The sequence below is a fragment of the Leptonotus elevatus genome, chromosome 11 (genome assembly GCF_054856555.1).
Source record: "Leptonotus elevatus isolate MCC_2025b chromosome 11, RoL_Lele_1.0, whole genome shotgun sequence".
NCBI lineage: Eukaryota > Metazoa > Chordata > Actinopteri > Syngnathiformes > Syngnathidae > Leptonotus > Leptonotus elevatus.
This window is the reverse complement of record NC_141249.1, coordinates 21,171,227-21,197,893: the sequence shown is the minus strand read 5'-3', so window position 1 is coordinate 21,197,893 and position 26,667 is coordinate 21,171,227. Positions and strand designations below refer to the sequence as shown.

The 26,667-nt window shown below is 39.5% G+C and overlaps 2 protein-coding genes across 10 annotated transcripts in view; both read left to right on the top strand.

Annotated features, from left to right (window-relative positions):
• Window positions 1-408: 408 nt before the first annotated feature.
• Window positions 409-24,997, top strand: evi5b (ecotropic viral integration site 5b). Of its 6 annotated transcripts, none has more exons than XM_086089755.1 (20): window positions 409-658; window positions 6,685-6,896; window positions 8,992-9,181; window positions 10,794-11,018; window positions 11,144-11,218; window positions 11,305-11,430; window positions 12,700-12,843; window positions 13,135-13,224; window positions 13,302-13,399; window positions 13,539-13,599; window positions 14,194-14,247; window positions 15,230-15,262; window positions 16,722-16,868; window positions 18,083-18,211; window positions 19,235-19,375; window positions 19,711-19,869; window positions 20,171-20,317; window positions 20,401-20,496; window positions 22,498-22,593; window positions 23,919-24,997. In XM_086089755.1, exons 1-20 carry the CDS (start codon window positions 641-643, stop codon window positions 24,234-24,236), a joined length of 2,559 nt encoding a protein of 852 aa, XP_085945881.1. In that variant the 5' UTR covers window positions 409-640; the 3' UTR covers window positions 24,237-24,997. The 6 variants fall into 6 exon arrangements, with proteins under 6 accessions (XP_085945881.1, XP_085945880.1, XP_085945882.1 ...); XM_086089754.1 differs by having other exon boundaries at window positions 18,080-18,211; XM_086089757.1 differs by lacking the exon at window positions 409-658 and adding an exon at window positions 2,383-2,637 and having other exon boundaries at window positions 18,080-18,211.
• Window positions 24,998-25,335: 338 nt separating this feature from the next.
• gfi1ab (growth factor independent 1A transcription repressor b) overlaps window positions 25,336-26,667 on the top strand; it is a 5,194-nt gene continuing 3,862 nt past the window's right edge. For 3 of the 4 annotated variants that reach the window (XM_086089775.1, XM_086089771.1, XM_086089772.1), the window contains exons 1-2: window positions 25,336-25,722; window positions 25,976-26,052. The gene's annotated coding sequence lies outside the window, so the exon portion shown is untranslated. The remainder of the gene's footprint in view (window positions 25,723-25,975; window positions 26,053-26,667) is intronic. The other variant, XM_086089774.1, reaches the window with a different exon arrangement.

The following is a 26,667-nucleotide window of genomic DNA, read 5'->3' as shown; positions in this document are numbered from 1 at the left end:
TTTTTTTAAATGTATTTTCTCTTTTTTATTCCTGCTAACTCCTTGTTTCGGTATAGTGACTGCCGGGCACTTTGTTACTTCCACCACCGGTGATGGTTCATGCCACTTCTGGCTCTCAGAGTGCAGGCTTTACTCCAAAACAGTCATTAAGTTGGATCAAAACATTTCTTAAATAGTTTTAATTGTGCATGATGAGAGGCCTCCTTTCACCATTGGAGTTGTTCTACGTCATCATCTTCTTCTCCTTTTTTTTTTTTTAATATTATCATTCTGTGTACAAGCAGGACTGCCCTACTGGCTGGCAACAATAGACATGCGTCAGCGTTGTCGGTGTGAAACCGGAAAAGTGGGTTTCACGTCAGCTTGCGTGGTATGTGAACGCAAGCCGTCGCATTAGTCACATTTTCACCCCGGCAGCCAGGGAGGATTTGCTCTTACACCCTGGTGGGAATCTTCACATGTCACTTGCTGTCTACTGGGATACATTTTCACTCACTGATGGACAGACTAAGACAATATATTACACCATGGATTATTTTATTTTTTTAACTTTTCTACAATGAAGACAATGAAGCCTTAACTCAAGGAGTCACCAGTAATCTGACACATTTACTTATTTATTTATTTGTCTTTCTTCTGAATGCCAGCTGAATTTCAGGTAAGGCATTCTTGGGAGTCAGGTGTTGATCAGATAAGGGCGACATGCAAGAGTGACTACATGTACATACTGTACTTTACAACATTTAACAATAGCTTTTTGGGGTTTATGCCTTTTGAAAGCCCAATTACAGGAGATTATGAATGTTTAGTGTTTAACGATTGAATTAAAATGATATGTTTTGGTGCCTTTCGTTAGAGTATTATCTTGTTTAAAATCTATAGTATGGTGTAAAATAGTGTGTCTGCAATCTCAATTCACAATTTAACACAATTGTTCCAAAAGCAAATGAACGCAAAAATCTGTGGAAATTCACACCAAATAATGAATAGATATTACACGTAGGGTGAAAAGAGACTAGGCTTTAAAAAGGGAATAAAATCCATATTCCTGGTCAAAATGTATTTAAGCAAATAATAGATGTTCTTTATCACATGGGAAAATTTTAAGTAAATGTTCATATTCCAACGTAACAACCGCTGGCATGTTATAATGGACATATGTTTATTATTATGGGCACCTGTAAAATTAGAAATAAGGCAATAAGAAATCCCATTATTGTTGAAAACATGTTTTTGTAGCAACTTCTGTGATAATATTTTTTTCCAAAGCAACACCTAATGGCTAGTTACTTTTCACTATCCAATATATGATGATGCCATGCTATGAGTGTGGTCACGGAGCCAATTAAATGCGTATCTCAGATAAGTTGTAGTTCAAATCATCGTTCCCCATTAAAATGAATGGAAATGTGAGTAATCCATTCCATTCCCACCAAAATGCAAAGCAAGACAAGGCAGCTTTATATTTCATACACAATGTGCTTCACATAGTTAAAAATACATATTCAAAGGCATTTACAAACAAAAAAATTAAGTAAAAAAAAATAAAAAGTATTTTTTAAAGTAGTACTCAAAGAGCAAAATGTTATTTTTATGTGTTTTTCATAACAAATACTGCTCTTAGCGGAATTGTATAAAAATACGGAATAATAACATGTGCTCTCCACATAACATGCAAACACGTGCCGTTTTTCAATACAAACTCGCCAAGTACAGTCATCCTAAGAACGTGAGTGAGAACGTTCTTCAAGAAGGCGAGTCAGTCTCTTTGTAAATTGGAACGGCTGTGTACTTGTTAACGCCTATGTATTAATATTGGTATTATTATTCTATTACTATTATTATTGCACATCATGACCACACATTCAGTCTGTCTAGTGTGTTTGGTGGTGCTGCATTAAAAAACAAGTTTAGCTTTGTTGTCAGAATTTCAAGTCAGATATAGATTTTTCATACCCATTTTTGGCACATTATGATTTAAATATATTGTAAAATATGATTTAAGTGTCAACTTGTTTCTTTAGTGCAGGGGTCACCAATGTGGTGCCCCCAATGACCTCATTAATAGCCCGTGTGTTTGTTCTAAATATAGCTCACCAGTGAAGTTATCATTTGAAAATGTTCATATTTGTGGAAATTTACAGAAATAATGTGATGCCTTTCTGATGCATGTCATTTTGAACATATAATCCAAGGTAATTTGAGCAATTTTGTTATTTTGGAAGTGTGTGGGAAACTGGTAGATCTCACTTTCAAAAAAGTTGGTGGCCCCCTGACTAAATAATGAATGAAGCAATGTGCCAAATTTGAGGTGCAATTGCGCACTCCGGACAAGCGATGTCGCTGACGTCGAGACGAAGAGTGAGTATGCAGCGCATGCGCAGTGTCATGTAAACACCGCCTGTACTGTGTAGGCCGCCTGCCCGAGACTTTGCTGTCCACGTATTAGACGGCCGCAATGGCACCCAGCCCACGTAAGGAGACACCCGACAGTAAGCAACGCTAGTGCGTCCCGGTGGAAACAAAACAACTTTTTCTTGGTTTGTTTCTCCGCGAGAATGCGTCGGACGATAACTTGATGCACGGGAAGCAAGCCAAGCGATGAAGTTTGGCGCGGCGTCTTAAAATCGCTTCAAGGTAAAAGGATGTTCTCTTTTTTCCCCCCTCATCTCCCTCTTGGGTCGGTCTAATTGCTGAAACTCTTCATAAAACACCGGCTATTAATGATTAATTAGAAACGAGTTTTATGTGTCATGTTTTGCGATTTAGCTATTAGCCAGCTGGGCGCATCGTTAGCTTAGGAACCTCCTTTTGTGGGGTTTTTTTTCTCCAGAATAGTTATGACTCCTTAAATTGTAAACTCCACTGCGTAAATCGCCAACTTGTGTGCTGGGATATTAAATGAACTTGAGTTGTTGAGCTAGTTGGTAATGCTGTGGATGCTCGATGATGAGTATCTCCTTTCCAACACTCAACACCAGGCAGCCATAAAAGGAGCAGATGAGTCTTGTATTGTTTCCAAGTGTCTCGCTCGCTGGTCTGCTCCAACAGATGAAAGATGAGGAAGAAAATGATGATGAAGCGATCCGTGTGTCACAACCGAGTGTGATATAGAGTTGCACGGCTCCTGAATCAGCTGTCGTTTAATGATGTGGAGTCACAAGTCTTCTCTGAGTCCCCTGACTCAGTGATTTGGAGTTAGTAGAGTCACTGGAAACAGAACAGACTCAGATGATGTGTTGTAGCTACACTGCAAAACGGATTGACTTCGTTCGGGGACTCAAGTCAGAGGACTCGAGATTTGGTTCCAACGTAGAAGATTTGACTCAAATTAGCTCACTTGCTGACAACATGGCAGAAAATTGAATGATTTGGTTCAATGACTGCAGAACCAAAAACACCACAGACTCGGATGGTTTTGATCACTGACTTGAGTTAGCAGACTCACCGGAAGCAGCACTGCAATTTTTTTTTTATTTGGCTATTAAGTAAATAAAAAAATGTTGCAAAAACTATTGAATATCTTTGCATTTTATTTTATTGTTTTTATACAGTACAACTGCAGAGTCCTGGGGAGTGGCATAGTTGTGTGTGTGTGTGTGTGTGGGGGGGGGGGGGGTTCTGTAACAGATTAATAGCATTTGTATTTGTTTTAATGGGGAAAGTTGATTTGAGATAGGAATGTGAGTTACAAGTGTGCTCACAGAACAAAGTATACTATATAAAAGTGAAGTCTATTTTCTAGTGTTTATCGTAAAAAATAAAGCAAAATGAAACTTAAGTAGTATGCAGGGTTTTTCCTGTGTACAAAATTCAGAGGCGCGGTCACCTCCACCTTATTTGCTCACCACCTCCAGCCTGAATGACTGATAATGAATGAATGCTTAAACATGACATGATAGTAGTCATCTTCTTATTGGAACTATTATATTTGCCTGTAAAAAAATGAAAGCAAGTCAGTTAAATTTACAGAATACATGCACGACATGGCGCAGGAGGGCGGACGATAATGGTAAGTACAGATACCTTAAAATAAAACTTATTGGCACCGATACCTGATATCGGTAGTCAGGATGATACCACCTCTGCCTCAATTTGAGCCAGGAAAAAAACATGTTACTTTATACATTATGAACCGGAAACGACATTGCCTGGAGTGCCTCGAATAATTTTAGTGAGTGACTCAGCGTAACATGAGTCTGTGAGATGAAGTTATTTTACCAGCGTTGGTCTGCAAGTAGCAACATGCGCTGCTGCCAGAGCAGCTTCAATAAGTCCATCGTGACTTCTTCTTGCGGGTATTTCCCCGTTGTAGTTTAGTGCGATGATGACAGGGCAGCAGCAAAAGAGGAAATAAAAGTGTTCATGTGGCACAGTGGTCAGCATCAGTCAGTGTGGCGACTGAATTTAAAGTGCTTGCAAGTCGAATGAGTAGAAGTGGATTCATGTTTCTGCTTGGAGAACCGAGTTCAAATGTCATTTTGTGTGTGATGCATCCTACTGAGAGCAGCTGTCTCTGATATTGAGAAAATGAAGGATTCCAAAATATGAGCTGCAAATTACAAAAAAAAAGCCTTAATATTAAAAGTAAGGGGAAAAAAAGACAAGTATTTGTGTCCATATTGTGAGTCGTTGATATGCGTGCAGCGCAGTAAGAGGAACAAGCTTTGCTGCAGTCACAAATGTCCTCTGGCTCGTGAACCATTTGAATGAGTAGTTTCTTTGCCGTCACTCGCTCATTAGCCATGCAAACTGCATTTTGAAGCCCCCTTGCCTCGTCGTCTTCTTTTCTTCTTCTTTTTTTTTTGTTGGGCTTTCCGGCACACAAAAGCTGAGCCTCCCTGATTTATGGGCAAGCCTCGCAAATGGAATGTCCGACCACAGCTGCCACCTGGTTCTGAAGGCAGGCGGGACTGAAGAAAAAGCATTTCTAGACAAAAAAAATTTCTTCAAAACTGGGGTCCGTGGGCTGTAAGTTGAGGGTTCACAAAGTCATTTGTAATAAATTATGTTGTATTATTTATTCAAAAAGTGCATTCCTGCATATATAGGGCTGGGCAAACTTGTATAATTGAAATGTGCATGTTTGAATATGAATTTCTTCCATCTGTAAATTTTTACTTTAATATCATAATATGTTATCTCATAAAAACGATACTCTCATCAGATCATTTGCCTAGCTTTTTTTTGGCAGGTTTTTTTCTCTTGAAATATATGTACTTTATTGTCATGATATTACATTTTTTTTCTGTAAAAATGACATCTTGATCTTTTTTTTTAATTCCACTGTTATTCAGGAGTACACATGGTAGTTAGGTTTAATTGGCATGCCTTGGTAAAAGTGTCTTTTATATTGAGAATCGTCGTTGTAGCGCTTGTATTTCCGCGCGTCCAGGTGAGCTCAGCGGTGCACTTCCTGTTAACGAGGAGGCACTATCTTTGCTGCAGCACTTTGACCTGCAGATGTGATCAAGCATATGACTTAAATGAGTTCTGTCAAAAGCGGTCGAAGGTTCAGGAGCAGAACGTTACGGTGGCGGTCGCGGAAAGCCAAGACAGAAGCCGGGGAATGACTTGGAATAGCAAATAGGGGATTTTAGGGATAGGCGAGATTCCTTTGTCACCTTTGCTTGATTTTGTGACAGAAGGTAAGGGTATGTTTAAAAGAGTTTTGAGTATTTGGGTCGGTCCGGTTGCCATCGCGTTCCTCAGTCAAAACAAAGTGATATGCCATATGCAACATGCTTGCACTTGTAATGTGAAGACTTCATGTTGTCTGCGATGGCAAGAACAGGACACTCCCCGTTTCGATATTACTCTGACTCAAGTTTAGGACAGTCTTTGCTTGATAAAATGACCTGTCAGATGTTTTATTTCTTTATTTCTTATATATATGTATTTTATTCCAAACTAACTAACTATTTCAAATTTTCAGTATGTAGTTGTTTTGTTTTTTCTTTGTTGTGAAAAATACAAATATTGGCTTTATTTTCATTTGAAATCTACTTTATTTTTATTTTTACCCGTGTCTCACATTTCTAATTTTGCCTAATTAAACAAAAACAAGCAAAAGTTTGTGTTTGTTTTCCCCCCCGTATCTCTTTTTATAAAATTTTGTAATAAAAAAAAAGTTTTCCAATTATTTGACATTTACGATTAAAGATGCTATCTTTGGTCACACAAGAGTCTAGTTACTAGAATTTACACAGATCATCTGATTGGGTGGGTCGGTTTTGCATTTACATGCAAAATCGGTGATGTCATAATTGGCAGATCAATCCGTGACATCATTGATCAGATTTGCAAAATAAGAGATGAATCTCATTCACTCCAGGAGGGTTTTGTGCTGCCATTGTTGGCATATAGTCAGATTTTTTTTTTTCCAATATCTCAAAAATATTTTTTTAGCGGTACTGGCGTTTCCCCTCCATTTTCCATGTATTGAGTATTTATCAGCGTTTTGGGGGAGAGTTTTTACTTTTTAGGATTTAATTGTTCTAAACTTTTCCCAATGCATTAAAATGACTGTCAAGTGACATTCTTGAACCGTCTTTTGTCTCAAGTAGCCGTCCATCCATTAGCTGTGGGGGTGCATCAATCATTTAAGATGAATAAACACCTCCCTCAAAATGCAAATGACGCTTGTTGGTTCTCCATCAATGACGTGCGTATTTTCTCGGGCAGGTGGCGACAGACAAGGTTCCTGGTAAGCTGAGTTCTACTCTCTCATGGGTGAAGAAGTCGGTGTCACACACGGTCAGTCAGATGGCTAGCCAGGTGGCCCCGCCCACGTCCCTGCCAACCTCCGCTTCCTCGCCGTCGTTGTCCTCGCCGTCGCCGCCTCAGCTCAGCCCCGATGAAGTCCAGTTGCTCGCCAAGCTGGAGGAGCAGAACAGGTGAGGAAAGCTAACATTTGTGTTCATTTATGCCCTTCGGTATGAATTGCACCGACACAGAACGCGGGTGCCGGCAGCATTCGCAATTTCGCCTGTTCACAAAAAAAAAGAAATAATAATTACATTGCCGCCATCTTGTGGCATCTTAGTGTTATTGTAAGGCAAGCGTCACCAACCTTTTTGAAACTGAAAGCTACTTCTTGCTTACTGATTAATGTGAAGGGCTGCCACTGGCAGTTTGATACATACTCCTGAAATAACCATTTTTTTGGTAATCAAATTATTCCAATGACTTGATTGATCGTTTCTGCCATTGGCCGTCAATATTACACCTTAGTAGGTTCTGTGTAAAAGCCACTAATAATTTAAAAAAACCCTGAAGCAGCAATTTTGCACAGTCCCTGTGTAAATTTGACTATTATAATGTTCACCAATCAAACAAGAATAAATGCAGCCTGACTTGCATTCGTGCGTTTGGACAGTCCACTGTGTTTGTGTTTTTTTTTCCCCCCCGAGCCCTTTGGACCCTGCAAAGGCAGATAAAAGTCGTCCAACAGTGTAGTTGAGCAGCACACGAGAAACTGGTCTGTAAACCGCTCCAGACCTTGGAAGAAGAGAATGAAGAGAACATAATGAACTGGTCCTGGTATGCTGCTTTTATACTAGACGACGCTCATTGTGGACTTGAAGGAGGTCCAGTCGGATTATTTTTTTTTTTTTACTGCAGACAAGCGTCTCGTGCTGGTGAATTATTAGCCGAGCTGCTCGTGTGTTTGCATAACAGCGGGTCCACGGAACCTTAGAAAACATCTTTGATGTGTTTTTTATTCATCTGAAGGACATCGTTCTTAATAATGCCCCGAAAACGTTTGTAATTAGCGTTGAACAATTTCGCTTGGCATGTCTTTTCTATAACGCTGCTGGTTATGTTGGTTCCACACAATTGTATATCGTCATATGAACATGAAAGTGTACTATTAACTTGTGTTGAGGGAATACAGTGGTTGAACCTACTTGCAAAGAAGTCCATAAATTAAGCGGGACAGTACAGATCATTCTGTTAAATTAAATAGTTTGTTTTATATAATTTTTGTATCCGTATTAGAACTAAAGCCAATTAAATTAGAATATTTAATAATAATAATATAGATATTTGAATTAAATGTTATTGAAATGTAATATAGATTGAGCCTTTTTCAGTTATTTTGACTTTTATTACACAACCTTAATTAGAAAGTTTGTCTAATTAATGGAATATTATATTTTGTTTTTTTTATAGATAATGGGAGAGTTTATAATTATTCAGTGATTTTTTTAATTTGCCTTTCATTTGGTCACCCATCGAATGAGGTTGATGATTGGATCAATGACCTGATTGGCTAGACTGGATTTAGACGGTTTGCGTTAAGAAATGCCGCAACCTACCTGTAAAAACGTCTTACACCTTTGTGTATAAACCGCTTTTGCAAAATGTCACATCATCTATAAATGTTGTCGTCATATCTATTGAATGAGAGGCGTTCAATGCGTTTTTCCAGAATAATGCTGACGTACTGTACTAGGTGGCGCACAGTTGTGTTTGTGCCTGAGCTTCATTCCGGGCGTTCCTTTTGTTCAACTTGTAGTCTGAGTCGAGTGGGACGCTCCCTGGCTCTTTCTGGCCGCGGGTTCCGCCCACGCGACCCAGATGCGGGTGAAACTCGAGCTTGCTGCGTGACGTCAACACTGCCGCTGCTGTTTTCCAAGACTGGGTGCGAGAAGACGCTTAATGGAGAGGGAACGGAAATCTTTATTTACTGTATGAGCAGACACATTTTTTTTTTATAGCTTTGACAATAACTGTTCGACATAAATCATTAGCAACAATATCATTTATTGTGATATTAATTTACTAACAAATTCTCATTTACAAACATGACCTGGAATTGTATTGCTTGTTTTGTACTAAGCAGCAATTTAGCATTTATAATGGGCACCAATCATATTTTCAATATAATTAGAGATAAAATACTGTTCATGTAGCAACTATATGAAAAAAAAATAAAATAATAAAAAGCATAAGATTTAATTTGAATCCCATTTGATGGTTTTGCAGGCTCCTGGAGACGGACAGCAAATCGCTGCGCTCCATGAACGGCTCGCGGCGGAACAGCGGCTCCTCGCTGGTGTCCAGCTCCTCGGCCTCGTCGAACCTCTCGCACCTGGAGGAGGACTCGTGGATCCTCTGGGGGCGCATCGTCAACGAGTGGGAGGATGTGCGAAAGAAGAAGGAGAAGCAGCTCAAGGTAAGATTTGGGGCGGCGCTTTCGGGAAGACTCTGCGAACGTGATGGCTTTCTTTCCTGTTATCTCTGCCATTTTACTACTTGTTGTATATATATTTTTTGTTTCATTTAATGACAGTTTATTTTGCCTCTGCATCGCTCACTCTAGATTTTCCTTGTGTGAATAATGCTCTACAAATAATATTCCTTGCCTTTCTTTGGATCTCCTGAAGGAAGCGTCCGACTTTGTGTGTTTACTTGCAACAATTTCCCATCGCTATCTTTGTACAAGACGCCCTTGCCACGTGTCCTTGGACAAGTTATTTTAGGTAGAGCTTATTTTGGCACCCTTTTCCCGCTTTTAACCTGACTTGTGTGCCAGGAGGAAGTGATACGCTGACGTTGATACCTGACACTCGCTGCGACTGCCAATCCAATGATGGAGTGGGAAAAGTGGGATTGTGAGGTCGCAACTTTTTACAATGGAAACTATTGAACTAAACCAAACTGTACTGCTTGGTTAAAAAAAATTGCTCCTATTATAAACTGCAAAAAAAAAAAAACTTTCCATGTCATGATTAGGTCAAATTCTGTTTTTGCCTAGCTTGTGCGCCATTGCCCCCTTGGCTACGATTTGAGTACTGCACCTGTACAACTAAAATTAAACATTTTGAAACTTTTTGCTGAAAGTTTTAGTAATAAGTCTTAACAACATAAGTTCAAATGTGTGTCGTCAGCGTTTGAACTGGATTTCATTACTTTGCGCTGCTTCGTCTCCCGTGTGGTAATATGGGCCAGCTGCACAATCACTGCCACCTGCTGGTGCCCTCCGGGGACTAACATTTTGAACAACATGGCAACGGTGTCTGGAAAGCGCACACGTGTCCAGAGCTTGGTTTAACGCAACCTCTGTCCCAAATGCACCCTGGCTCGACCAGATGTACGCACACACACATGCGTGCGCACATGATGGCAGGAAAGAGCAGTGTGCTCCGTCAGCACAGGAAGTTTCTTAATCACATTGTGTCAGCAGTAATGCATGGAAACAAACCCACACATGTTATAATAACATCATTGTCGACCGTTTTATTCGTTACTTATCACGTAACAAAATTGGAGGGCAGCTGTGTCGGACCATAACGGTGGCCTCTGTTTTGACGGACAGTTCTGCCGCATAAATTAAAAATGTGAATTAAATTAAAATGTAAATAAATTTGAGATAAATTGGCAACATGAATGTTATTTACTTATTGTTTATTTTCTTTTTTAGCTTGTGCACATGAGGAGAAAAAAAAGTGAACCCTGTAAAGAGAAAAGTATTTTCACTTGTGCAGGCAGCACTTCATTCACTTAGCTGTTGCGCATGCATCGGACACATCGCCAAACAAAATATCCACCACCTCCAATGACAATATCACCTTGTATTCGAGTATTGGTCCACCTATCAGACGCTAATTCAGTGAGCTAACACACAACAAAACTCAGCAGCTCTGCTTACCTTTGGTCTTCGACGTGACAAGATATAGATGTGATATTCATACAGTGTAATCCAGTGGTGACAACCTAAATAGGAAGTAGAAGCATTATGATAATCATTTCTAAAATGTGCTGATGATGTGGCGATATGTTTCCAGGATCTCGTCCGAAAGGGCATCCCGCACCACTTCCGGGCCATCGTATGGCAGCTGCTGTGCAATGCCCAGAACATGGCCATCAAGGACCAGTACTCGGACCTCCTGAAGATGACGTCGCCCTGCGAGAAGCTGATTCGCCGAGACATCGCTCGCACTTACCCCGAGCACGACTTCTTCAAGGAGAAGGACAGTCTGGGCCAGGAGGTTCTCTTCAATGTCATGAAGGTAACCTACGATGATGAACAAAATGAGTGCTTTTATCAGCATGTGTGTGCTTCTCTGCATTCTGTGTGTACACGCCAATTTTGTGGGATCTCTATGTTGCCTGGTATAAATTTCATTCTCCCCAGGCTTACTCCCTGGTGGACCGCGAGGTGGGTTATTGTCAAGGCAGTGCCTTTATCGTTGGGCTGCTGCTCATGCAGGTAATCGGCACATTCTGACGTCGTACATATTCGACAACCAAAGCCAAAACCCTCACGGCAAGTTAAAAAAAAAAAATGTCCTCCAGATGCCAGAGGAGGAGGCCTTCTGCGTCTTTGTCAAGCTGATGCAGGACTACAGGCTCCGGGAGCTCTTCAAGCCCAGCATGGCCGAGTTGGGCCTCTGCATGTACCAGTTTGAGTACATGATCCAGGTAAGAGGGCAAGAAGAAAGAAATCTACCAGGGGTGTTCCTGGCTCACCTAAAAATAATTCTAAATGTCTAATGCCGTGTAGGATTTGGTGCCTTCATTTTTTTTGTAAATCAGTTTTTCCCGTTAATTAAAAAAAAAAAAAAAAAAAATTCTAATATAGTTGTTAAGGATTTAGGATCACAACTTTTAAGTGCAATATGAGGCAGAAACATTCTTATTTTTACATGGATCATGTGTAAAATAAGAAGGTTGTGTTCCTATAATGTAAACAGCTAAGTGTGACATTTTGAGTTGAATGTTTTTCTTTTTTAATGGAATTTTAGTGTTTCATAAAATAAATAAAGACAACGTTCTGTTTATCATTTTTTTTCTTTTCTTTTTTTAATAATAAAAAGACCTCAACGTGCAATTGAAGGTATGCAGAGTGAATTACAAAGTCACCTTGGTCCAGAATATTGAAAAATAATTAAAGTAAGTCAGGTACCAGTTGTCAAACTTACTTCCCAGTTGGCAGCCAGACACTCGTGCACATTGGTCATGCTAACAGCTAGCCACTTACGTCGGAGACTTCTGCCGTACAATGACGGCGTAATTAATTAGCGGTTTCTTAGCGTCCTAAATTAGCGATTGGACACGAGTTCGGGATTGCGTTGTGTTGATGTTGGTCGCAACTACAATGTCAATCAAAGAAACGGTTAAAAGGGAAGTCAAGCTAGCCATCACGCCACAACGTGGGCGGACTTCAAAGTAAAAGTGTTCTTAGGCTATTTGCATTGCCGTCAATGTATTAGTGCATTTGGTCAACTTTACTTTGAAGTTAGGCTTAGCACGTTACGTTGAGTATGTTTCAGCTTCCTTGACATGTCTTGTCAGAATGGTATCGAGTCGACTGTGAATGCGCACTTTGTTCCCCCAACAGCCCCCCTCCCCCCTTACCACCCACCAATCCGCGGATCGGGCGTGATCCGAACCGTGGGGCCTCATCCGAAGCGACCACGGATCAATGATGATCGGTCGCACCACTACCTAAAAACTTAACTTATGGTGATTCTGTTGTCAATTTTTGCTTTCCACTTTACTACAATCAACTCAACTGAGTACCGTCGCTTCGCCTCCATGTCCTGAAACAATTTTTACCACTTTAAAAATGAACAAAATCATCCGACAAATTAGCAGTAGAAAAGAAAATTCATCATTCCGCCTTTAAATATTAAATATAAGAAAACTCTCAAATTAACTCCAACCAACTGGACTTTGTCGTCCTTCCAGGAGGATCTCCCCGAGCTCCACATGCACTTCCAGGCTCAAAGCTTCCACACCTCCATGTACGCTTCCTCCTGGTTCCTCACCATCTTCCTCACCTCTTTCCCACTGCCCGTCGCCACCCGGATCTTTGACATCTTCATGTGCGAGGTCGGTACCAGACTAGAGTGGTGGATTAGATAAGACTAAAATAGATGATGTTGTTTGTCCATTATTGCCACCTGCTGGAAAAGTGATACAGATGTCCTTAATTAAAAGTCCTGTTGTGTAATTTGATATTCTGATTTTAGTCATGCAGGGATGTCGGATTTAAGTGATGACACGTCACAATTATGTTTGTTTACCATGTTGGGGTGGCGGGGGTATGTCCTAATTTTTTTCTGAGTTTGGGACTACATACAAGGTGTGCATGCAGTCATTTGCGTTGCCGTCTGCAATCAGGGTCTGGAGATCGTGTTCCGAGTGGGCCTGGCCATCCTGCAGATGAACCAGGCGGAACTCATTCAGCTGGACATGGAGGGAATGTTACAGGTACGACTGCTGGCTGCTACAGGATGCCGTTTTGGTCTTATATGTGTTTGTCTGATCCTCTGCTCCCCAAACAACAGCACTTTCAGAGGGTCATCCCGCGCCAGCTGGACACCGGGCCCGACAAGGTCATCCAGGCGGCCTATCAGTTCAAGTACAACGCCAAGAAGATGAAAAAGTAAGCAGAGGCCCAAAAATATTTGAGACCCAAACTGGAAACGTTTATCATCTCAGTAGTGTTCTCTGTCGCCACCATGTGGCCAAAGTGGGGAAACACCATCCTGCTTCATCACCTTCTTGTCTTTTGCTTTCTTCAGGTTGGAGAAGGAATACACCACCTTCAAAACCAAAGAGATGGAGGAACAGGTGGAGATCAAAGTGAGTCAAACAACCCACTTTCAATGATTTATTTAGATTTTTAGCAGGGCTGTGCAATTAATCAAAATTCAATTACATTCTTTTTTTAATGATTCAATTACAAAAGAATCATTAAAAAAAGATTATTAATACTTTTTTTTTGTTTAAATGTATACATTTGCACTTTTTTTTAATTTAATACATTTTGTTTCATCCAAAAGGAACTTGCATAATTATAGTGTTTTATTTATTTGTTTTAATGTTTTTTATTTGTGTTTTTACTTTTAAACATTTTCTTGTTCTATACCAAAAAATAAATGATTGTCGTACTGCATAGTGCAAGTTTTTGACAACATAAATAAATTAATATATATTATTATAAATATATATTATTGGACATTCTGTTTGATCCAAAAGAAACTTACATAATTATAGTATATATTAGTGTTGATTTAAATTGGTCTTAATATTTTTTAATGCTTAAACATTTTTCTTGCTTGGTACCACAAAAAAGAATAATCGTGATTTCAATTATTGCCAAAATAATCGTGATTATTATTTGATCCATGATCGAGCAAATCTAATTTTTAGAATCGTTTTCCCCTTTTCTCTCAGCGGCTGCGCACAGAGAACCGCCTGCTAAAGCAGAGGATCGACACTCTGGAAAAGGTGAGTTCCGCTCACATCTACGCGGTGTCGTGACGGCATCCTCGTCCCGCACTAACCGGCCGTTTTGAGGGTCGCCGTGTCAGTCGGCTGCCACGGCGACGCCACTAACCGAGGCGAGCCGTGCCTGCTTGTCGTGCATGTCGGGTTTTTTGCGCTGCGTCCACGCCGAGCATGAGGCCGGTGGTCTGATTGTAAGTCAGTCCAGACGTCGCCAGGCTCTTCATCACAGGATCTTTATCACTAACTCCATCCAGCGTGGAGACTTGTTTATGCACCCCCCACCTCACACATCCTCTCTCGCGAGCTCTCTCACTGCTTCCTGTCACTGTGTTGCTAGCATATCAAATTTATTTCCAAATGCATCTCTCACTTTCTTGCATGTAATGTTCCTTTTTGCACCCCTCGATGTAAACGTAGTGTTTCCCAACCTTTATTGAGCCAAAGCAGCAAACAAAATTGACTTTTTTTTTTCCTGATGAAAGAAGAGAAGAAGAGACTCTAATCTGCTCCATGTTTTTAAAGCAAAATAACGCAATATTCTGTGGGCCTTGAAAAATCTGTCAAAATCCAGTAAAAGAGCGGGGAGCGAAGGGGGTTGCTTCAGTGAAAATGGCTGGGAGTGAATGAGTTAATTATAGGAATGGCAACAGGAGAATGCGGGGGTTAATTTCGTGCCTTCTGCCATCTAGTGGAAGTTCTGAAAATCATTTAACTGTTCTGCCTGCCTTTTATGTCACTGGAATAAATAAATACAAATATATTATTTCTAGAAAACAATCATATTAATAATAATCTTGTACACAAACACTGATGTGACGCAGCACACTGGTTGGGAATCACTGTCGTAGGACGTAGAAACGAACATTGCATTTCTTTTGTCTCCAAAACAAACAAAAATCATTAAGTATCTTGTGTGTGTGCTTTAAACTGTCCTCTGGATTGTCTCTGCTCTGTCTTTTGTGGATATCTTTGTTTTTTGTAGGAAAGTGCTTCCTTGGCAGATAGATTGATCCAGGTATTTTTCCTTCACTTTATTTTTCTCGCTGCACCCACACCCTCCTATCTGCCTCTTCAGCACAGCATGCTGATGATTAGTCAGCCCTAAAGGGCAAAATGATGCACATTTAGGGGAAATTGTGCTACATTTATCAAATGACCAGGTAATTTTAACTTTGAACGGTTATTGAATAAGTGCATGAAATAGTCACAAATGACAGAATCCAATTAAACGGTTAAATGTTGTTCACCTGAACAAGCGAGCACATTTCGGGCCTTTATGAAAGAAGAGGCAGGAAATGCTGACTTGTAGCACAGGTATTTTTATTTTATTTATTTATTTTTTGTCACAGTGATCCAAAGTTCTCAGACTTACTTATCTGAGAGGTAAGCTAATTATCTGAATGCAGGAAGCCGTGCATGGCAAATTGGCAATATTCTACTAAGACACAGGCAGGTAATTTCTATCTCTTCAGTTTTTTTCACGGCCCTTTCAGAGAGGTGTAATTATGTCTGTAGCACGGCTTGCGGCATCCTGCATTCATAATATTAGGTGCACGTGCATGGTTGTTAACAGTTGTCGTCAGACAGTGATAATTGCTTTCAACACTTTACACTCAAACTTTAGGATTTTTAAAACAGATGGCGTCAGACATTTGTACACGAGGCAGGGTTTGAAAAAAAAATGTATCAATGGGGATTACAATGTTTTAATTTCATAACATTTCAAAATGATTCATTAAAATTTTTTTTTTAATTATAAATTATATATATATTTATTTAATATTTAATAAAATGCCATTTTAAATGTTCAACGTATATTTTGTACATTTTTTGTTATTCACAACGAATAAACCATTTTAATACATTTTAAAAACATTTATTTAATTTTATTGCATTTAATTAACCAATTATTTGATTTAAAAAAACATCGAAAAATGTTTAAAGTATATTTTGATAAATATTTTTTAAGAACTACAATGAATGAATTAACTAATTATTAAATAAAATGAAATTCTAAATATAATGCATATATGCAAAAAGTTTTTTTTTAATATTCACAATAAATGAACCAATTTAATAACATTTTTTTGTAAATGTAAAATTTTAGGAAAAATTACAGTACCCTTGATAATGTAAATGCTCAGTGGCTCAGGGTGAATTCATAGTGTCGTCCTCTAAATTCCAACACATTGGAGAGTAACTTCTAAAATATTCTCATCAATCAACATTGATGCTGCTGCTGTAGCGCCTCTGGAGGAACAATGTTGTATTACAAGCCCAGTGTGCACTTGCTTGTTCAGGTGTTTACACACACACACAAATCTTCCAAAACCAGCATGCCCTTTTAGACAACCCCAATCTTTTTCTTCCCCTTCCGCCGTCTTCTTTCACTTCCTGTCGTGCTCACCTTTCAACCCCTTCCCACCCCCCCGGCCCGTCCACCCTCCCACGCCCTCGGTCGTGTGCGTCCGAAGGGACAAGTGACTCGGGCTCAGGAGGCGGAGGAGAACTACCTGGTCAAGCGGGAGTTGGCCACGGTCAAACAGCAGAGCGAGGAGGCCTCTGCTCAGCTGGAGCAGGCCAACAACACCATCAGGCAGCTTCAGCAGCAGCCGCAAGCGGTAAGGACGGCCACTGGGTGGCGCCACCGCCCACGGGAGCCAAGCCAGATTTCAGGAGCACCTGCGCTAATATGGAAAGCAGGGCGGACGAATACGTTTGTCAAATGTGAGAGCAATAAAAAACAAAACAAAAAAAAACGTTTAAATTAAATATTTAAATAATTTATTTATAATACATGTAAGTAAATAATAATAATAAAAAATCTCACGAGATCAGCAACACAATTTTTTAAAATGTTACTTGTTTTAAGGTCACGCATTTGCATTTCATCTTCTGCATTTAACATTTTGGTTTTAAGCTTGCAGTGACGCGGCAAACTCACAATGCATAAAATCATGCTTGGACACGTCATAAGTTTGTTTTTTTTGCTTCCGTCCGTGGTCAGGCCAAACTTTGTTGACCTCAAACGCGAGCATTTCGTAATTGCTGTAGTGAACAGGTTTACTATTTACAATAGTTGGCTCCAACCAATTCCCGCACACATTATATGCCCTGATTTGTCATTGTAATTATTGAACAGATGTAACATTTCCCGAGCAGATCAGAGAGGGAAAGAAAGCCTTCATAATACACCCCCATGTGTTAATCGGGCCTCAAGAAGTTGCTCAAATTTGGCCCAATTGTTATTATGAATGTGCCTAACATTTAAATCACACAATTTGTTAAAAAAAAAAAAATATTATTATTATTATTTTTTTTTATTTTTTTTTATTTTTTTATTTTTATATATTTTTTAATATTTTTTATTTATTTAAATTAACTCACCTACATTGTGGATAATCACTCAGCCGATTGTCGGTACGTGTTTAAGCACGCAGGCACAAAGTCCCATGTGGACACGCGTGTGGAAACGCCTCACGCCTCCTGTACACACTTACAAATGTCTTCACACCCCACACATCTGCTCTCTTGACATAATTATGTTTAGTTATTAATTCATGCCAGTGCGTGTTTTACGTAATGGGACATTTGGATGATTTATTCATACAGCGGGCAACATGGCTGCCGCACAGGCTCTAGTTTGTATAAACTACACTTGGGTGAGCACTTAAGGCATTGTTGGTTGTGATCTTGCATTCCAACTCTGTTGATGAGATCAATTGTAAGTGCTTTAATAATCTTTTTTTTTTTTTATATAGTCATGCGGAACGGAAGAGGTCTGACGTGGTCGTACTTATCTTTTGTGTTTTGGTGTGTCGTTGTGTGTCAGAAGGGGGCGCTACGCTGCTCGGAGGAGGCGGTGCTGCAGCTAGAGCGAGAGTTGGTGCAGGCCCGGCTGAAGGAGGCCGAGTCCCAGTGTGCGCTCAAGGAGATGCAGGACAAGATCCTGGACATGGAGAAGGTGAATGACAAATTGGCTTAAATATGCAGCATACTTGCAATGCGGCTCCAATGAGGTGCGGAGGATTCATCAAAAGACGTGATAAACATGCGCCCTATCACAAGCCTCAAAATGTAAACTAAAACTTAATAATACAATTCAGTTTATGTGTCATGAGTACAATCAATTAGAAGTGGTGATATATATATATAAATAAACAACAGCAACAATTATTTTGACATGACATTAAAATTATATGAGTACTCTAGATCAAATACAATTAGTAAAATGCATGTATTACAAAAAATATATAATTAAATGAGAAAAATGTATTACCGTAAGGAGAACAGGTGGAATAGAAAATGAAAGAATGACAGGATGGAGTAGAATAAATAAAGCCTTTAAATTGGAAAATAAAGGAATTGTAATATTTGTTCAGTAAATAAAAAACGATGTAAGTGATTAATTAAAGTGAATTATTACAATAGATAAAAATATTACATTTGTATAATAAATGCAAAATACATTTTAAAATGAAATTAAATAAGTACAATAAATTACCTGGCATTGAAAGAATGTACTGATGAAGTAAAATAAACAAAACAATTACATAGAAAAATAAGGGGAATGTATGCATTAATTTAAAAAATATACAAAAAATAATGGATACTATCAAAAACAGTTAACATTTTTTGATTGGATGATCATTTACAATTTACCAAAATGTAGTTAAAGAATCTAATGAGCACAATAAATAGAAATTGAAATTCTATTGTACACATTACCATGTTCCCAAAGACGTATTTATACGGTTTTTATGTGTGTGTGATTTTTATGCTAGAGCATACAGAAAGCTTTGATGCAACCTCTGAATTTAAGAGAATGCTTGAAGCAATGGTAGTTATTACAAAAACGGCCAGCAGGTGGCAGCAGAGTATAAGAGATCAACCAGAGCCATGTTGCCAAAAGCTCATTTACAAGTCGTAGATTTGGCTGTAAAATGTACAAAAACGTCCCTGAACGTCCTTTTGCTACCCGCATTAGCGCAACACGTCGCTGCCGGACGACACCAACGTGGCTCGGCTGCAGGAGGAGCTGATGGCCGTGACGGTCAGGGAGGCCGAAGCGCTTACGGGCTTCAAGGAGCTGCGGCAGCAAGTCCGAGACCTGGAGGACCACTGGCAGGTGAAAAACGAGTTTTTCTGAAAATCTGTTTCCGTTTGAGCTGATAAGTACTACTTTTAAGTCAGTTGTGATTTATCCAGATTTTGGACCTGCATCCTGCTGGGATAGATTTTTCCCCCTACACTGAGCATATCTCAACATTTAAAACCAAAACAAGAGCAATGTGAAATAAATTGCCATTTTTTTTATAGCAGTTAGTTGAGGATCATTGTGAAAAGAAAATGATCACGTCAATTCGTTCACATTGATTCTCGTTAATTCCCATGAAAAATGTCTTCACTTTTTCTGGAGTTTTGCATCCCTACGTGTTATCTTACTCGTGTGCACCGCCGCAGCGCCACCTAGCCCGTACGTCCGGCCGCTGGCGGGAGAGTCCCAAGAAGAACACGCTAAGCGAACTGCAGGACGAGCTAATGAGCGTGCGGCTACGGGAGGCCGAAGCGCAGGCCGAAATGCGGGAAAGTCGACAGAGGATGCTGGAGCTGGAGACCCAGGTATACCTACACACACACACACACACACACACACACAAAAAAAAAAAGTTTGGAAATGCCTGTGTGGTTAGTGGCCTTTTGAAATAAAGTAAACACACCCTCCATTGCGGATTCTTGGTCTGCAGTCTTGATATTTCACAGATTTTTTTTTTACGGTTAACACTGTTTTATATATCTGTGATCTATTTTGAGTGTAATTCCACTATTGACCACTAGATGGAAAAATGTGAATGTGTAAGATTTGAATCTTGTAAATAAAAGTTTTTTTTTAAATTTGACTTTATTTTGGGGGATTTTCCAGAATCAGATACACGGCAATCATCTGCGGCGAGCCGAGCAGGAAGCCCGAAACCTTCAGGATCGCGTTCAGACTTTGACGACTCAGAACAAAGATCTCCACTCGCGGCTCCAGGACGTCAAACGGCGACAAGCGGAGATGGAATGCAAGGTACCCAACGAACCACATGCTGACTCTCGTGAGGGGATGATGAGCGTAAAAAAATATTCTGATAAACGCGCTGCTTTTTCCAGAGCAAAGAGGACGTGATGGCGGTGAGGTTGCGGGAGGCTGACAACATGGCCGCCATGGCCGAGCTGCAGCAGCAGATCTCCGAGCTGGAGATTCAGGTAATGCAAAAATGAACCGTCGATGGAGGAAAAGCACGATAACAGCGTGACATCGTTGTGTTACTAGCAGCGTGACATCATTGCACAAATATGCACATGAGCACTTTCCACATTATTAGCCCAAAAATGTTGGGGGGACAAAAATATGTTCTATGCAGCTCGACTGGTCTAAATATGGTATTCTGGTTAATATTGCGTTAGTGGAATATGAGTTAAGCAGCAAAATCCAACCATATTTATCCATGTCAGGGGGCGGCCATTTTGCCCCTTGCTGTCGACTGAAGACGACATCATTGTTGCTCAGGTCTCAAGTAACAACCAATCGCAGCTCAGCTGTTTTCTGAAGCTAAGCTGTGATTGGTCGTTACCTTAGCAACTGTGATGTCATCTTCAGTCGACAGCAAGTGGCAAAATGGCCGCCCCCGACATGTATAAAAACAGCTGGATTTTGCTTCATAACTCATATTCCACAGATGTCATGTTTAGACTAGTGAGGTCACATGTAACATATTCTTGTCAAGAAATGTTTAAGGTTGACTTTTGGAAATTAAACATATTCAATAACACAGGTCAAGGTCAATGGCGAGGTCGACGACACCAGCTCGAAACAAAAACATACTTTCAATTTCTTTTTTTGTGTCCAATGGTGCATTCAAGGACCAGCAGCAAAACGTAAATGTAAATGAAAAATCTATCAGCGAATAAAACCTATCAATAATATGACATACGATTCCACAAGATGGTGCCAAAGTAATACTTTTATTGCTAAGAATAGTGGATAGATGAGATTTTCAGTGAATCAATTCGACAAAAATATTTTTTGCAAATATGCAGGGGATTTACTTTTTGGTAGTGATCCATAACTTGTTTTTACATTTCACACATAATTCTTTCACTTTCAATTGTTTAGAAATGGCGACCGTTCGTCATCAGTCCCGGCGCGTGTGCTGGTGGGGCCCATCAGGAAGTGGTTTCACTCTCAACTCTTAATGTGACGCTTTATTTTGTGAGCTCCTTACTGGAAGATTGACACACAAAAAAACAACATTAAAAAAAAAGATTCCTGAGACGTTAAACGGCCGCCGCTCGCCGGCTGGCTGCCACCTGTTTCGCATCGCAGCTGAGCTCCAGGAAGCTGGGAAAAACAACCTCAAAAACACCATCAGGCTTGTTTTTGGACCTCCTTTCGGGGGTCTATGGGGACCCCTTGGTGTTGCAGGAAGTTGTTGCTATTTTTAGATTTAAAAATAATATCTACCTGGTTTGGTTTGACCTAAACTGCCAAATTAATGTGATTTGGTTTGTTTAATCAATGTTACTTTATTCATGCTATATGTGTATTTGCGGTACATACATTTAGTGTTTATATAAACAGGATACGTACACTGTTAGCGTTAGCTTTAGCTGGATAACATGATTACACTCTATTTACTTATACCTTTGACATTAGCTTTAGCCAACTAGCAGCACTATTTGACATTAGCACTCTAAGTATGCAGAAAGTTGTTTTTATTTTTTAGATAAAAAAAAGATGTACCTTGTAAATAAATGATTTGGTTTGTTTAATCAATGTTACTTTATTGGTGCTATATATGTATTTGTGGCACATACATTTAGTGTTGATGTAAACAAGATGCCTACACTGTTAGCGTTAGCTTTAGCTGGATAACATGATGATCACACTGTTTACTTATTCCTTTGACATTAGCACTCTATGTATGCAGCAAGTTGTTGCTATTTTTAGATAAAAAATATGTACCTTGTAAATAAGTGATTTGGTTTGTTTAAGCAATATTACTTTATTGATGCTATATATGAATTTGTGGCACATACATTTAGCGTTGATGTAAACAGGATACGTACATTGTTAGCGTTAGCGGGATAACATGATCACACTCTGTTTACTTATACCTTTGACATTAGCTTTAGCCAACTAGCAGCACACTTTGACGTTAGCACTCTATGCTAACAAATGCTAACACGTGTTTTTTGTCGCTCTAGAAAGAAGAAGGGAAGGTGCAGGGCCAACTGAACCACAGTGACTCCAACCAATACATCAGAGACCTCAAAGATCAGATCCAAGAGCTCAAACATGAGGTAATGACCAAGCTTATTCACACTTTTTTTTTTCTTCACATTTCTTCTTTTTCGTCTTCGCTCTGAGATTTGTTTCCTGGTTTGGTTAGACTGTGAGGCTAACACATAAGTCAAAGTGTCAACTACACCCAAAGCGCTTCCTGTGCAGCGCCACGACATCGTCAGGTTGTCAAGACAACACGGCGACCGATCCCTCACAAAGGGTCGGTGAATGCTGACGGGGATAAACACGCATGCTAAGCTAACGTTAGCCGACGTCACAGTGATTCGTTAAAGCTCGGTCTCGGCGTTAACTGCCTTGGAAGAGCTTTTATAATGATATCATAATTGTCTTTTTAATCAGATCATATTTGGACTTGGGTCATATTTATCTTTTCCATGATTGCATTTTTTTTTTATTATAATTTTTAAAAAATGGTATTGTACTTTTTTTTTCAGTGGATGAAATGAGTCATACCAGGATTTTTTTTTCTACCTTTTTAATGATGTCTTAATTTTAATGACATCTTTTAATAATGTCAGTTATTTTGGGGGGATGGCAAATGTTTTTAATGGCGTTTTTTTTTTTACGTTGAAATTTTTAGTGATGTCATTCTTTTGATTAATTGTCATTTTTGGTCATTCTTGTGTTATTAATCATGGCATAGTCTTCTTTTAATGGTTTCATTTAGGGCTGCTTGATTGTAAAGAAAATATGAATCAAGATTGTATTAGTAATAATTTAAATCACGATTATTTGGGACGATCATTTATTTTTTGGTACAAAACAAGAAAATGTTTTAACGTAAAAAAAATGTAAGTAAATAACATTCTTTGAAACACTATAATTATACTAGTTCCTTTTGGATAAAACAAAATTTATTAAATATGTTATTTTAAAATAAAAAAATAAGGTGCACAACAACATTTGTATTAATAATTTTTTTTTTTATGTCATATTTTCATTTTAATCTCACATTTTTAAAATCTGGTCATAATTGTCTCTAAGGAAGTCATATTTGCATTTAACTGTCATAGTCATAAATATTTTTTTAACGTTCCATTATGTCATCGGTTTTTAATGATGTCATACTTATCTAATAATTTTTAATGTCCCGCTTATATCATTGGTTATTGATGATGTCATACTTGCCATTTAATTTTTTTTTTATGTCATTATTGTCTTTTTAATAATTTTATACTTACGTCATCATTTTTGAAGATGTCATCATACTCATGTCTTATGTCTTGTAATATGACATTCTTGTCTTTTTAATGATGTCCTAATGATCTTTCTTTTATTTTTGTTTTTTTAAAATGATGTCCACATTGTCTTGCTCGCCCAGATCTGCTGCTTAAAGGGACAGCGCGGCGTTTCCTCCAAGCCGGTCACCTTTGACGGCATCCACATCATCAACCACTACGCCCACCGCCACCACCACCACCGCGATGACCCTCAGGACGACGGCTCGTACCACTCTTCGGACGAGGACGCCTCCAAGGACGACGGCGACCGTGGAGGCGGCCGCCGCATCAGGCTGCATCCCAAACTGGGCGCCACGGACAGCGAGGAGGACGATGAGGAAGATGAGGACAACGAAGCTTTGAGGCTTTCCGTACCCCCCGCCGCCAATGTCGGAAATCACAAGTCCACCGCTGTGTGACGCATGGAACTTCCCGGATCGGGAAGAATGGACAAGAAGTTGGGAATTAGTACCCAGAAAAAGACGATAAAACATTTTATTCTATATCACACTTGGGATTTTATATGAACATTATTTTTTAAACCAACAACTCTACATCGTGTGATTTGTTGTTGCCGAAAGAAATGACACATTTCAAACATTTTCAAATCTGCCCGGAGACAAGCCATTTTCTGTATAACACATGAGTCGGGAGAATGGGACGGTTGTCATGGTAACGCACACCACAAGAGACACGGGAGGAAGGAGGAATTGTTTGTGTTGATTAATGACACTTTTGGTCGTTTTACCAAAGTTGTCGCGTTTGTTCCTTTTTGTTCACTCCATTTCACACACCTGGACCTGGACTTGAAACCGCACCTTGACTTCAAATTGGACTTTGACTTCAACCTAGACTGGACTTGAAAACGTATCTTGAAGTGGACCTGGACCTGAACTTGTACCCGGACTTGGACCTGGATTTGGTGTGAACTTGTATCTCGGCACAGACTTGGACATCGTTCTGGACTCTGGACTTGGACCTGATGTGGTTTGGGTGTTTTTATCAGTTCACACTAGTTGTCTGTGATGACATCACACTTGTTAGCTGTTTGGACAGCATCCATGTTCAACTTCTTTTTTTTTTTTTTTAAAGCACTTTGGGAGTCTGCAGTACAACACACACGCGTGGATGTGAGTTTGTTGTGTGCGAAAAATTGACAATAAAACATTTTTGAACTGTTTTTGGTGTGTTGATATTCTTTTTATTTTTTATTTATATTTTTATAAAGCGGGCGGGCGGGCGATCAGGCAGGAAACGATTGGAGGCTGCTGATGATTTCAAACACCAAAACCACAAAAGTCTGATAACAATCTGTCACTCATGAACCGTGTGAGTGTTGAGAAGTCTTTTAGATCTCAGCTGTGATTTACTGACATTGATTAAATACAGTCAGCGCACTTCAGAAGATTTTGTTGTTGTTTGGAACTTGGAAGTTGAGCAAAGCTTTTCATCTTTTTTTTGTGTTCATTTTATGTAGGCCATATTTATATATTGCTCGTTTTGTGTGCTCATTTTGTCCTGTTCGTTTTGTTTCGCGTGCGGCTTCTTTGTGTTTATTGTGTGTGTGCTCAATTTACTCGTGTTCGTTTTGTTTTATATTGGCTTTCAACGTGTCTGTGCGCTGTGTGGATTGTGTTCATTTTCGGTGGTGCGTTTGAGTTCATTTGCGCACTCGCTGGCAGGAAACGCTGGCGTTCGTGCAAGTGTACGTTTTTTTTTTTTTTTTTTTTTTTTTATCGTCCAGGGCGTCCTATCTGCTGGCTTCTCGCTGAGCGGAAGTCTAATCGAGTCCTGGCACGTGTGTCTGCTCGCATCCTGTCGCGATTCTGCTCCTTCTGATTGGCGACGCGCAACGTGCGGGCACTACAATCAACAAATGGGCCGATTATATTGGGCATTGATCAGGTGAGCAGAGGACACACACGAACACGCGCGCACGCACACAACACGCGCACACTGAGCCGTTTGAGTGGGGCAAAAAAAACAGGCAACTAAACAAAAACAAAATAAAATAAAAAACTTGCAAGGAGCGTGGGGCGCACGCTCGAGTTGGACTAACCACGTGACTGCGGCTCGTGACGTCACTGGCCGGTTTATAACCACTTTGTAAATGTGTAGACCTTCATTCACGTTTATGACGTTTTTATTTTCTGACAAGATGCAGAAACTGATCAAAGTGAGCCGAAGAAGGCAAAAGAAGAAGAAGAAAGTTCAGCGAAAATGAAGTGGAAAAAGGTGTTTATCTCAATACATTTCTATTTAATTGAGTTAAAACTGGATCGTTAACAGGCATTGTTTTTATGAGGCAGCCCATATACGCAATTCAGTGATACAGTTCGGAAAAAATGTAAACAATGTCATGTTGATTTAATTGAAACATTGTGATTTCTGGGTATCTTGAGAAGTTAATAAAAACTAAAAACAAAATCACACATCTAATAGATAGGCTATAATTAAAAGTAAGAATTAAACTCAAAAATATATATTTTTTTACTATAGGCGAAAGCAGCTTTCCATCTCACGTGACCACATGACGTCACATCTGCTCACTTTGTATTGGTACATAACCGCCGCCAATTATGCCTTGACATTTTTCTGGCCGCCATTCCACCGCGAGGGCGAAGACTCGTCTAAAAAGAATTTTAAGATTATTATTATTATTTTCGCTTTATTCATGTATTTATTTTTCTAAGGGCGGTTGGACAACAAATGTACCGACGACTGTATTTCTGGCTGTGCTAGCTGCACATTGAAGTGTTATTAGTCCTATAATAATAATAATAATAATAATGATAGCCCACAGGTGTTTTACTGCCCCCCCCCCCCCCCCTCCCCTTAAACTGACAACAA